Source organism: Chiloscyllium plagiosum, unplaced genomic scaffold (genome assembly GCF_037043375.1).
Source record: "Chiloscyllium plagiosum isolate Xiang-an unplaced genomic scaffold, Cpla_swu_hap1 HiC_scaffold_16, whole genome shotgun sequence".
Lineage (NCBI taxonomy): Eukaryota > Metazoa > Chordata > Chondrichthyes > Orectolobiformes > Hemiscylliidae > Chiloscyllium > Chiloscyllium plagiosum.
Window position 1 is genome coordinate 54,370,408 of NW_028270154.1, and position 12,769 is coordinate 54,383,176.

Genomic DNA, 12,769 nt, shown 5'->3' on the forward strand with positions numbered 1-12,769 from the left:
GTTAATCATGAAAATTTATGCTTTCAGTACCACTATAGTAACAGGTATGTTTATTTATTTTAAATAAACATTGTCTATTGACCCAGTGAAAAAGTTCAACAAATCCATCACTGCATTGTAAAATTAACAATGGAAATTTACCATTACTTCTTATTTTTAAATGGGTCATAATACAATTATCATTCTGATAATGTAAGATTGCACTTTGTTGCTGAAATAATTCACAGCTATGGCAAAACAACTGAATATAAGGTTTTGGGAAATAACACAGCCATTACCATGACTATTTCACTGACTGTAATCTAAAATTTGAGCTGATTCAATAGTACATAAATCTAAAGAAAGCCTTCTTTTGTTGCATGCTAATTGGAAAGCAAACCTTAAGGAGCAGTCTTGGGAATATAAATTTGCATATTCACTCCAGAAATTAGTAGAAATTAAACTAAATTATTAAAGTAATGCAGACATTCAAGGCAAGCCCAGTCAGGGTTCTGGTGGGTGAGATTTTCCTTCACAAAATTGGACATAATATGTAAGAAACAAAGTAATATGTGAAAAGTAAAGTTCTACAGCCTCATTTATCTCCCGTCCCACCCGTATTACTGTTCACTGTTTATTTGTTGTAGACAAGCTCACAAAGGGCTGGACTGGGATTTTCTTTTATTCATTAATTTATGGGATGTATAACTGTCAAAATTAGAATTTTTTTTCCCCATCTCTCATTGTGCTTCAAATAGTGGTGGAGAGTCTCCATTACAAACTAGGGCAGTCCATGTTGTGCAGGTAGACCCACACTCCTGTTAAGAGTACAGTCCAAGATTCTGACTCTGGACAATAAAGAAACAGTGATATAATTTCAAGTTAGGATGGAATGTGACTTGAAAGAGAATTTAAAGATGATGATATCCTTTGTGTCTGCTGTCCTTGTCTTTCTACATGATAGTGGTCACAAGCTTGGGGATGTTTTCGGAGAACATCCAATGGGTTGCTGCAAAACATCTCATAGATTTTGTAGATTATAGACATGCTGCATCTTTGATAGAGGAACCGAACAGGTAAAAATGAAAATAAGAGATTCAGTTTGAAAATAAAAACACATCCTGGCCGTGGTGGTTATTCTTAAAGGTAACAAAAAAATCAAGTCTAGAATATACTGAAGTTTGTTAATATGATATTTTGGCTTCTGTAGTCATGAAGTAACAATGGATAGATGTCTCTCGGGTCTTGGTAAACACAGTATACTCACGTAATACAATATTGAGAAGTACTTTCAGTCACTCTTCTAGAAGAACAATTAGGTTTCAGCTTGATCTCAAGGAGAAAGTTTTCAAAAACAGGAGACACAAATTGAACAGTTTGTTAAGTAGCAAGCTTTCCTCAATGGAAAATCAAAACATAAATTCCAAATCTATAAATATTATTCAAACAAAACAGCCATAAAACCCAGGTGTGAAATAGTTAGGTGCTTTCCCTGGAGTGATTTCAAGCAACCAAGATCAATTATCTTGAATCATGAGGTTCCATTGCTTGTAAAAATAGTTTCAGTATCTTTTCAGTGACAATTAGAAAAGAAATCCAGACATCACCGTATCCATCAAATTCAAGTCCAAAAATATTATTAAATATTAAATATTCTTCTTGCACAATACATATTTTAAATATGAAATCATGTCAGGTCATCCTTTCAGCTATTAACTTGACATTTTAATTTATTTTTAAAAATAATCGGTCTCTACAGCGATCACAACCAGCTGGAACAAAAAGCAGTCTTTGACATATTGGTAAATCTCCTTTACTTCTTTGGCACTAACATATTCTTACCCCAGTATTTCTTCGCTCAACTCAAAGTCAGTCATTAATATGACCTTTTTTAAATCTACCACTTCCTCGATTACCTTTGCTTTAGTTGGCAATCTATAATATATTCCAAAGGGAATAATATTTACTCTTTTGTTCTTGCATAGCAACACACATGGGATTTTTGATTTTCATTGATATTTTGACTCCCAATCTTTTTTTAACTGCATTCATCTGATGTTTCACAGGCAGAAATCCTATCAAAAGACAAAATCAAAGGGATAAAATAGATAATTCAAATTTAAATGCATTTAGTTAGGGTTAATCGAATTAAAGAATATGGGGCAAAAGTGAGTAAATGAAGTTGTGGTACAAATAAACCATGAACAAAATGAATTTCTGTCATATCATGCTCTCCATTCTGACATATGCCTTCAACTTACCAGTTTCACTTTGTGCAGTTACATAATAATAGCTCAAAGCACCCCCTGACAACATGACTCATCTTACTGTGTCTTCATTCTGAAATTTTTTTCTATTTTATATATTCAACACTCCCCTTCTTTGCTCTCCTTATTTGCCTTACCTCATAATTTCCCATTTTGCTGCAATTAGATCCCTTCTCATCCTTCTAAACTCCATTGAGTATAGACCCAGAGTCCTCAAATGTTCCTCATATGTTAAGCTTTTCATTCCTGGGACCATTTTTGTGAATCTACTCTGAAAATGCTCCAGGGCCAGTATATCCATATCAAGACATTTGGCCCAAAACTGTGCACAATATTCCAAATGTGGTCTGACCAGAGCCTTATAGAGTCTCAGAAGTACATCACTGCTTTTATATTCAGGTCCTCTCAAAATAAATGCCAACATTGCATTTGCCTTCTTAACTACTGATTCAACCCGCAAGTTTACTTTGAGAGAATCCCCGACTAGGACTCCCAAGACCTTTGAATTTTCTCCCCATTTAGAAAATAGTCCATCTCATGCTTCTGTTCTTCCTACCAAAGTGGATGACCTCACACTTTCTCATGCTTCTGTTCTTCCTACCAAAGTGGATGACCTCACACCTTCTCACTTCTTTGCCCACTTTCCTAACCTGTCCAAATCCTCCTGCCACCTTCCCACCACCTCAATGTCATGTGTCCTTCTATTTATCTGTGTATCATCTGCAAACTTAGCCAGAATGCCCTCAGTTCCTTAATCTACATTGTTAATGTATAAAGTGAAATGCTGTGGTCCTATCACTGAGCCTTGCAGACCACCACTTGTCACAGGCTGCCATCCTGAGAAGGATCCTTTTATCCCCACTCTCTGCTTCCTGCCAGACGGCCAAGTCTCTATCTGTGCCAGCACCTTGCCTCTAACACAGGCCCTTATCTTACTGAGTAGCCTTCTGTGGCAGCACCTTGTCAAACACCTTCTTGAAGTCCAGGTAGATAACAGCCATTGGCTCTCCTTGGTCTAACCTGCTCATTACGTCCTCAAAAAATTCTAGCAGATTTGTCAGGCATGACCTCCCCTTGATTAAAAGAGGACTGGAATCGGCAAGACATAATTTTCTGTGATGAAATTAATTTGTACTTATCATATAATATGATATTTCAATACAATTCTCAACACATTCAATTGGTAAGGCAGACAGTGAAGTGTTGTTTTAAGGCAGCAAGATTTGTATTACCATATTTAATGTTGCAATATTTGTGCATGAGTAACATATGGCATCATTGTTAATTTTACAGCAAATTTTGGTTCAATGTTTTACATATATTAGTTCATTTCAAAGTGTAGTATTGCATTACAGACAACTTTGAGAAGAATGTTTCAACTTCTGTTTCTTTTTATACAGATAAAAAAGGAAGTTTGCTTTCAGAAGATTAAACTACAAAAAACCCTGCAATTTCTTTGCAAATTCTGAATTCTAACAGTTATTATAGTGAATTCTTATGTGAATCAAAGATATTGTTTCTGTGCTTGCAGATATATAAAATTGAACATTGAAAATCAAAGAAGTAATTGACAAAAGGGTAATTGTTTCCAAATTTTGGAGAACAATATTGGAAATATCTCCATGATTATGAAAACTGTGTAGTAACAACAGGAACAAAACAGTTTCTCTTAGATTTTTGTACATACTGTACTGAATGCAAGGGGCAATGTTACTGTAACTGTGAGTAAGCAAAAATGAAGTGCACACAGAATTGCAAAGTGGCTAATCTGTCCCTGTCACCCATTGATCATCTATTGCCTCATCCCTCCCTTTCTATGCAACCACTTACATCCAAGAGATAATGGGAGTCAAGGAAGAGTAGACCCAGGGTTACAGAGGGAACAATCCTTGTACAATGTTGAAAGAGGACAAGAGGGGAAGATTGTTAGTGGAAATGGCAGAGAATGATCCTTCGAAGGTGGAGGCTAGTAAGGACAAGACAAAATCTATAATCTGCATCCAAAGGAATAATCGTGATGATCATGACCTCTCACTCGAGACTTACATTGTCTAATTATGTAGGCAGCAGTACAGATATATTTAAATGATGTCCATGCCTCAAAATGGACCTGGCTTTTTTATTGTCACAACGGATAAGCCACTGGTACGCCCTGCCAGTTAACAACCTAAGCATTAAAATCTATCCAATTTAATTTGCTTATGCTTATAGTTATGATTCTGCCAATTAATTCTCAAGCTTTTTTTTTCTGGATTGATGAAGAATTCATTCATAGGGAGTTCTTTGCATTAGCTTGTGCAATACTTATAGGCAAAAGTGAGGACTGCAGATGCTGGAAACCAGAATCTAGATTAGAGTAGTGCTGAAAAAGCACAGCAGGTCAGGCAGCATCCAAGGAGCAGGAAAATCGACGTTTCAGGAAAAACCCCTTCATCAGGTTTTCATTCCTGATGAAGGGCTTTTGCCCAAAACATCGATTTTCCTGTTCCTCGGATGCTGCCTGACCTGCTGTGCTTTTCCAGCACCACTCTAATCCAGACTGTGCAATACTCATGATTGGCATTATAATTGTCAAATTAATTTTGTTCAAATCTTTCAATGCTTTTCATTCATGGTGTTGGTCACTGTCATTATCTATTACCAAAGTGGTGTGTCTTGGATGAGGTTGTGTATTGCAAAAGGATCTCGAGAGGCTGTTGAGTCTAGGCTGTTGGTAAGATTATCTTTTAAGTTAGTCCTGCAATTTAAACCACTATGTTGCTCTTATAAACTTCGAACAAAACAAAGTTTATAGAAGTTACAACTTGTTTTTATATAAGGGATTCAGTTTATTAAACAGTCTGGTAATATTGTGATCTCCACTGAGGACAGACTTTAAGCCATAATTATAATCATAGATCATCACTTAGAGGCCTATGTAGATTTGGTTTTTGTTTAGTCAGTCAGTGCAACGACCACCCACAGTGAACAAACAAGTGAAACTGTCCAATCGGAGAATAAATTAGAGAAAGTAATTATGACAGAAAGCTTTTTTAATTCAAGTTTCCATTTCACCCATTGCTTTTCACAAAAGAACTGCATCACATCAAAGATTTAAGTATATTTCCACTGTTTTCCACATGATGTTCTCTTCTAAATGGACATAGGTCATGGGGAATTATTTGCTTTCTTTCCTATTAATATATTAGAACCAAAATTCAAAAACTCCAAAAACTAATGCTTGGTCTAAAATGTGGATTTAGCCCCTCCACTTGTTCCTGATTCTGGTAGCCTGCTAACTTTGTTCTGTCTTCAAATTGACAAAATTGCAGTGTGAAGCCAGAAATACCAGCGCTGTTGAATAGTTGCAGACTGCAGTTGAGGCCTCAGGAGCATTTGTTGTTAACACCAATTAATACTAGTGAGCACCTCTTAAAGGAAAGGTATATTTTTCTCAGAGCTAGAACTGATTTTAAACTGGAAAATAAAACAAAAGAATGAGAGAGAGGGCTCCAAGATTTTCCAATATCTAAACTCACAGAAGGCAGTGGGACCAGCTGTGATGGTCAATGCTGGTAGTCAAGACTTGGGAAAATGGGTGCAGTTGCACAAAACATCTCTGATCCCACAGCAGCATCAAGATCAGTGAATGCATCTTCAAATCCCATATCCCACAAAGGACATCATCAAACTCTCACTTTTCAATGTGCTATAATTTAGTTAGTCACCTACCAAGTATTGCTAACAATTAAGGTTTACACATCACATTCCCAGCTGCATGTCACCATCAAAGAATTTTGCACTTTGTTTTTTTAGATTCCCTACAGTATCGAAACAGGCCATTTGGCCCAACAAATCCACACCGACCCTCTGAAGAGTAACCCAGCCAGACCCATTCCCCGACCCTATATTTATTCCTGACTAATGCACTGACTAATTTATCAGCAGGAGGAGGGTTTATCCTGTTGTGTAGTAAAAATTGTTTTATTAATGATGGACAAGTATATTTAGGGCACTTTGCAATACTTTGTTTTCATGAAGATAGAGTAGAATCAATTGCTACCGTTGAGAGGGTCTCCTTCCCCAGCTGTGGGTACAGGACTTTGTTCTGCCTCTATACCTTCTCTTGCAGCACTAACTCTTCCATAATCCAAAAGCCAACATAACATCCTAGCTACTGTGTGTCAAGCTGCCTCTCCAGACTGAGAGGAAATAGATGTGTGGAGTTCACACATCCTGTGACGTGAAATTGCTTCTGATCAGTAGCACTGCAGCCATTTTGAGGTTTTAGAGGCTCCAGGGAAATTCAGATGATGGCAATTCACAATCAGGTTGAAAATTCTATGTTAAATCTGGATTTTCAAAATGATGTAGGAGAAAGCGAGGACTGCAGATCAGAGTTGAGAGTGTGTTGATGGGAAAGCACAGCTGGTCAGGCAGCATTCGAGAAGCACAAATCCTGATGAAGGGCTTATGTCTGAAATGATTCTCCTGCTCCTCGGATGCTGCCTGACCTGCTGTGTTTTCCCAGCAACACACTCTCGAAACTTTTCAAAATGATGTGGCTTATTAGAAATAAAGGTAAAGTCAATATAGGGCAGCTCTCCCATTACAGAGAGATGGTGGTTTAACCTGCAGGCCACCACACTACAGGCAAGAAGAAGCACCCTTTATGGCAATTTCAGCAGGTGTACGAATTGAACCCATACTATTGGCAATGCACTATATCATAAACCAGCCATCAACCAACAGAGCTAGCCAAACCCCACATCAGAACAGCATCTACCTGGTAGGCATTTCCACTCTATCTCCCCCCAAAAAACCATTATCAATAACAGAGCAGCAAGGTTAGGAGAACATGTAGGACTTTCATAAAAGAAAAAGCAATGATTTACCTCCTTAATACTATGTATGAATCACCCGCTAATGTGTTCAACTCTGGGCTGATCATTTGGTAGGTTTGACAATGGTGTGCAATAACTTGCTTGTTGTTTTTCTGACATGCTGGCAAAGCGCCTAATCGCACTACTAGTCTTTTTAATGATTGGAATGGCTTGCATCCTACTACCTTGTTACAAAGGTTTTACTATCACATTTACCTCTTCATATGTTTGTACATTGTATCAGATGATGGTTGGTATTTCATTCTAGGCTTTCTTTTATTGTATCCTGAACTTGTGCAGTTACCTATATTATAAGCCAAATTGTGTCTGTGAACACAAGAACACATTGACAGTTATTATTAGTTTATTTTCATCATTGCAGTATACCTGGTGTATTATTGCCAAATAAGTTGGTTCATGAAGTTCTTGGTTCACTCATAACTCACTGATTTACGTATTGCTTAACTGAAACTACTAACATAGACAGAGAAAAAGAGAAGTATGCAAATCTTGGACTTTCCACATGCGTTCATGCCTTTAGAGTGTACAGAAAAACAACTTCTGTTTTATTGCACAATTAGATCAAATTAGAATTAAGCTGAAGACACTAATACTGGTTAGGGTATATGTTGATAAATTATTTATTCCCATTGATATGATGACTTATTTATATTATCCATAATCACTTATAAATATCAACATCAGAAATTCAACTCATTATATGAGAGCAAATTTAAGAATTAACTTTCAGACTTACATGTAAACTTTGAACTTTCTTTTTAAAAAACTCTAAAACACTTATAAGAGTCTATACATGAGAATCACATGAAGGTAGTTTTCAGTACACTAATCAATATTGCACATTCATTGCTTATATAGTAACAGTGTAAATTAAAGACTTCGTAGTTCAGTGCTTAAGGTCCAAACATCCTTCTGGATTCCATCAGTTCTACGTCAGTCTCTTCAAATTCAGGAACCCATAGGTTTTTCATCAATCTGACCTTTGTCAACCATAAGTCTCTGCAGTAAGAGATCATCTCTGCTGACCTTCCACGTAAAGTGACATGATATCTGAAGGAACAGAAAGGGTGTGATCATAAAAGGTGGAATATACCTTTCTGGTGTGTCTAAATAACAAACGAAACAGAAACATCAAATATAACAAATTCACGAAATGATACCGACATTTTATTGCTGGTTCAAAAATGGAATTTCCCCAAAATTCCATCACAATAATATGTATTTTTGCTATACATCAATATCATGCCACTGAAAGTCCAGAAAATTGGAGCATAAGTGATTTATGCTTCCTGTTTGCCAAACCCTTCATTTAGGGTTTATGTTGGGTTAGACGCTGCTGGAATATGATCAGTTACAATTTTTCCTCATACTTTATCCGGAACATAAATTGCACTACAAATAGCCAGAAGTGCATGTTAATAACACAGCAGCAAGGGCATGACAGCTTGTCAGACTTTCATAAATGACAAAGCAACAATCTATCTCCTTAAGCCCCAGTACAAAGTAAGGGCTGATAAAGAAATAGACTGAATCCCAGAGAAAGAAATAGGATGAATTAGATAAACTAATTGCAAAAGGAAAAATAAACAGAAGGTAAGAAAGAATGGATTAGCAGAGAAGGAAAATGAGAAAAAGAAAAAGAATAGCAAAACAAACATTAACATTTAAAATGTTATAAATTCAAAGAATAATTCTCCTCCTGCAGGAAAGAGACTTGTCATTATTTGCTGCCTTTCTGAGTCTCTAAGATTGAATAACATTATGGAACCATTGAATACGTCATTAAAAGAAGCCATGCGTCACTAAATAGCAATGCTAACCTTTTGTGGCTATTTCAATTTATTTTATCTGTGGAAATGCAATGTTTTTTTGTCATTAAGTGGAACCTTGATAACATTCTTTTGAAACAATTCCAGTGTCAAATTTGTATGAATTGCAACTAATAAGATAGCCAATTAACTTGCTATGTCGAATGTCACTTTCTCCAATGAGAGTCCACCAGTGGCTTCGGTTTAATATTATCAATGAGTAATGTGTTGTATTAGAAAGAAACTTGGCAAATAATGGACTATTGCCAGGCATTGTTTTCAAATTATTATACCTTAAGAAAGACTTACAGCTGACTGACACCATGTTTTGAATCCACAATAAGAGTGATACTTCATTTTTTTTTTCTAAAGCTGCTATTCTCCCAGGATTTTCTGGAGAAGCTATGGTATATGTTGTACAAAAAAGTTTATGTTTATCTACAGGCAACACTTATAAATTGTATTCATTAAATGGCCCTTTTTGTGATAAATGAAAGGTTTGTTCAGTGCATTATTTCAAAAACAAACCATAACTATTGACTATTTGAGCCATTCTTGCACATAGGATTCCCTTTTCATTTCTAATGCATAACTAGGCCTGCCATGGTCAACGGGAAGACAAGCAGCTAACAGAGATGTTCACAGCACAGAAGGAGAGCATTCATCCCATCCCGACTACCATCTACCAAGTAAATAGCTATTCAGTCTCATCCTTGTGTTTAGTTCTTAGTTCTTAGCCATGTAGATTATGGCACTTCAAGTGCATATCTATATACTCTAAAATGCAATAAGGACTGTTGTCACTATCAAGTTCAAGGCTGCTACTTCCTCTGGGAGAAAAGATTACTACGCAACCTCTCCTTAATCTTCTATCAATTACATTAAATCTGTACTCTTAGTTACTCATCTCTCTGCATGTGAGATGGATCTTTCCCATCACTTTATCTAAGGTTCTCATGAAATCATACACCTCAATTAAACTTTCCCTCAGCTTTTTTTGCTCATCAAAAACAGCCTGTGCATTCTTTCCTCAGTTTTCTGCTCAGAGTAAAATTCTCATTAATCTCCTCTCTACCCTCTCTACTACAATCATCTTCTTTCTATAATTTATGACCAGAACTGTATGCAGTACTCTAAATGTACCCTCTTAAGTTTATACACATCTAGCATATACTCCCTGCTCTTACATTCTATGCCTCAGCTATTGAAGAAGAATCGTCTCGGACTCTCCTCCACCAACCCATTCACCTGCTCTGCTTCAAGAATCAATTGACATTTACTCCAAGAATCCATTGTTCTTCTAAACTTCTTAGTATTCTTTCCATTTATTGTGCATTCCTTTAGTTAGATGCTCTTTCAAAATGCATTAATTACCTCAAACTTAGAGTCATAGAGTCTTACAGCATGAAACAGACTCTTTGGTCCAACTTGTCCACACTGACCAGACATCCCAATCAGATTTTGAACCAGTTGCTGGCATTTGGCCCATATACTTCTGAACCCTTGTTTCTGTATCAGATGCCTTTTAAATGCTGTAATTGTACCAGCCTCCATCACTTCCTCTAGCAGCTCATTCCAAGCATGCATCACCCTCTGCATGCAAAATATTGCCCCTCAGGTCCCTTTTAAATCTTCCCCCTCACACCTTAAACCTATGTCCTCTAGTATTGGACTCACCCCCTCTAGGACAAAGACTTTAGCTACTCATCATATCCATGCCCCTCATGATTTTATACATCTCTATAAGGTCACCCCTCATTCTCTGATGTCTTAGAGAAAAAAGTCTCAGCCTATTCAGCCTCTCCCTATAACTCAAACCCTCTAGTCCTGGCAACATCCTTGTAAATCTTTTCTGCACCCTCAAGTTTAACAGCATCCTTCCAATAGGAGGGTGACCAGAATTGTGTGCAGTATTCTAAAAGTGGTGGCATCAATGTCATGTTCAGCAGCAACATGACATCCTAACTCCTATATTCAATGTTCTGACCAAGCATGCCAAATGTCTTCTTCACCACCCTAACTACCTGCACCTCCACTTTCATGGAACTATGCACCTACACCTCTAGTTTCTTTGCTGAGCAATACTCCCCAGGGACCTACTATTAACTGCATAAGTCTTGCCCTGGTTTGCCTTACCAAAATGCAAACACCTCACATCTATCTAAATCAAACTCCATCTGCCACTTCTCAGCCCAGTGGCCATCTAATTAAGGTCCCATTGCACTCTGAGGAGTTATTCCTCACTGTCCACTACACCACCTATTTTGGTTTTACCTGCAAACTTACTAATCATAACTCTTATATTCACTTACACAAATGACAAAAAGCAGGGTACCCAGCTCGGATCCTTATGGCACACCACTGGGCACAGGCCTCCAGTCCAAAAAGCAACCCGCATCACCAACCTCTGCCTCCTTCCTTCAAGCCAACTTTGCATCCAACTGGCTAACTCTCCCTGAATCCCATGTAAACTACCCTTACTAACGAGTCTGCCATGCAGAATCTTGTTGAACTCCTCCAGTGCAAATTCCATTTTCCCAATTTAACATTAATGCAATTTAAATAATTGAGATATAGTAAAAAAACGATGTATTACTGAACAAACTGGAACAAAATTTCTAGTCACAAAAAAAGATGAATTACTGAATTAACTGGAATAAAATTTCTACTCACAAAAGTAGCTTTTGCTTTCTATCTCCTGCAAGCCAATTTTAGATCCCACACCCAAAAACTGAAGTAAATCTGCCATTTAAATACTAATATTTCCAGATCAGATTAAAGGTTGGGAATTCTGCAGTAAGTAGCTCATCTCATAATTTCTCAAAACCTGTCAGTCTGTGATCTACAAGTCAGGAGTCAGGAGTCAGGAGTAGGATAGAATATCTTCCACTTGGCTGGATGGTTAGGTCCAACAATACGCAAGAATCTTGACAGCATCCAGGACAAAGCAACTCACTTGACTGGCATCCCATCCACCACCTTAAACATTCATTCCCTACAACACACAGTGGCAACAGCATGAACTATCTGCAAGATGCAACTCACCCAGGGTCTTTTACCAGTACTTTCCAAACCCACAATCTTTAGAAAGACAAGACCTTACAACACCACCTGCAAGTTGCCCTCCAAGTCACATGACATTCTGACACCATTTTCACTCAGGACTGAAAGCAGAGACCACAATACCAGACCTTGCCAACTTGGTCTAAGTTTGCCACCTGAGATGGAGCAGTCTCAGCTCTCTGTATTAATGCCCAACTCTGTAGGAAGCAAGTCAAATTCTCCAATCTGCCTGTGCAAGTGCCACCATCTTCTCTTTAATATCTTCAATTCACTCAATCTCTGTTCCCGTTCCCACTTGCCACAACCCCAAACACCACAATGCCTGTATACTGTCTGCATTTCCAGCTCACTCACACGAGACATTTCCCCATCTGCATCAACATTAATAGCTGTGCTACCCACTTTCATCTCCTGTAACACCAGCCTCTCTTTCATTCTAGGAGGGAAATAGCATACAATTGAGCAGAAAGAGTCAATATGTTTGCTCCATATTCAGCACCTCACCCCTTATCTGGAAGTACCCATGACTCCAATTGCCCTGGAGTGATAACAGAGGTCTCCCTGACTGAAGACTATCCCTCTTGTCTGAGGCCTGTTGACAATTGTGACAAGCAGGAAGAAAAATGCAAGGATGCTGTGAGCATCCAGGTCGGCTCAGAATGAGTGAGCATTGTGACAGCGAATGGAGAGCCCAGGAAAGTAGCCTGGTATAGTCCATGACCTGAATGCATGTCCATGAGCATACAATGTCCTTGCTGCAGCATTACAA

At 37.8% G+C, this 12,769-nt stretch overlaps 1 protein-coding gene across 2 annotated transcripts in view; it reads right to left on the bottom strand.

Annotated features, from left to right (window-relative positions):
• Positions 1-7,733: 7,733 nt before the first annotated feature.
• The window catches only part of LOC122556924 (histamine H2 receptor-like), a 37,752-nt gene continuing 32,716 nt past the window's right edge, over positions 7,734-12,769 (bottom strand). The window contains exon 3 of one of the 2 annotated variants that reach the window (XM_087995048.1): positions 7,734-8,179. In XM_087995048.1, coding sequence (XP_087851174.1) covers positions 8,023-8,179 — 157 coding nt within the window. In that variant the 3' untranslated portion in view covers positions 7,734-8,022. The remainder of the gene's footprint in view (positions 8,180-12,769) is intronic. The other variant, XR_015759653.1, reaches the window with a different exon arrangement.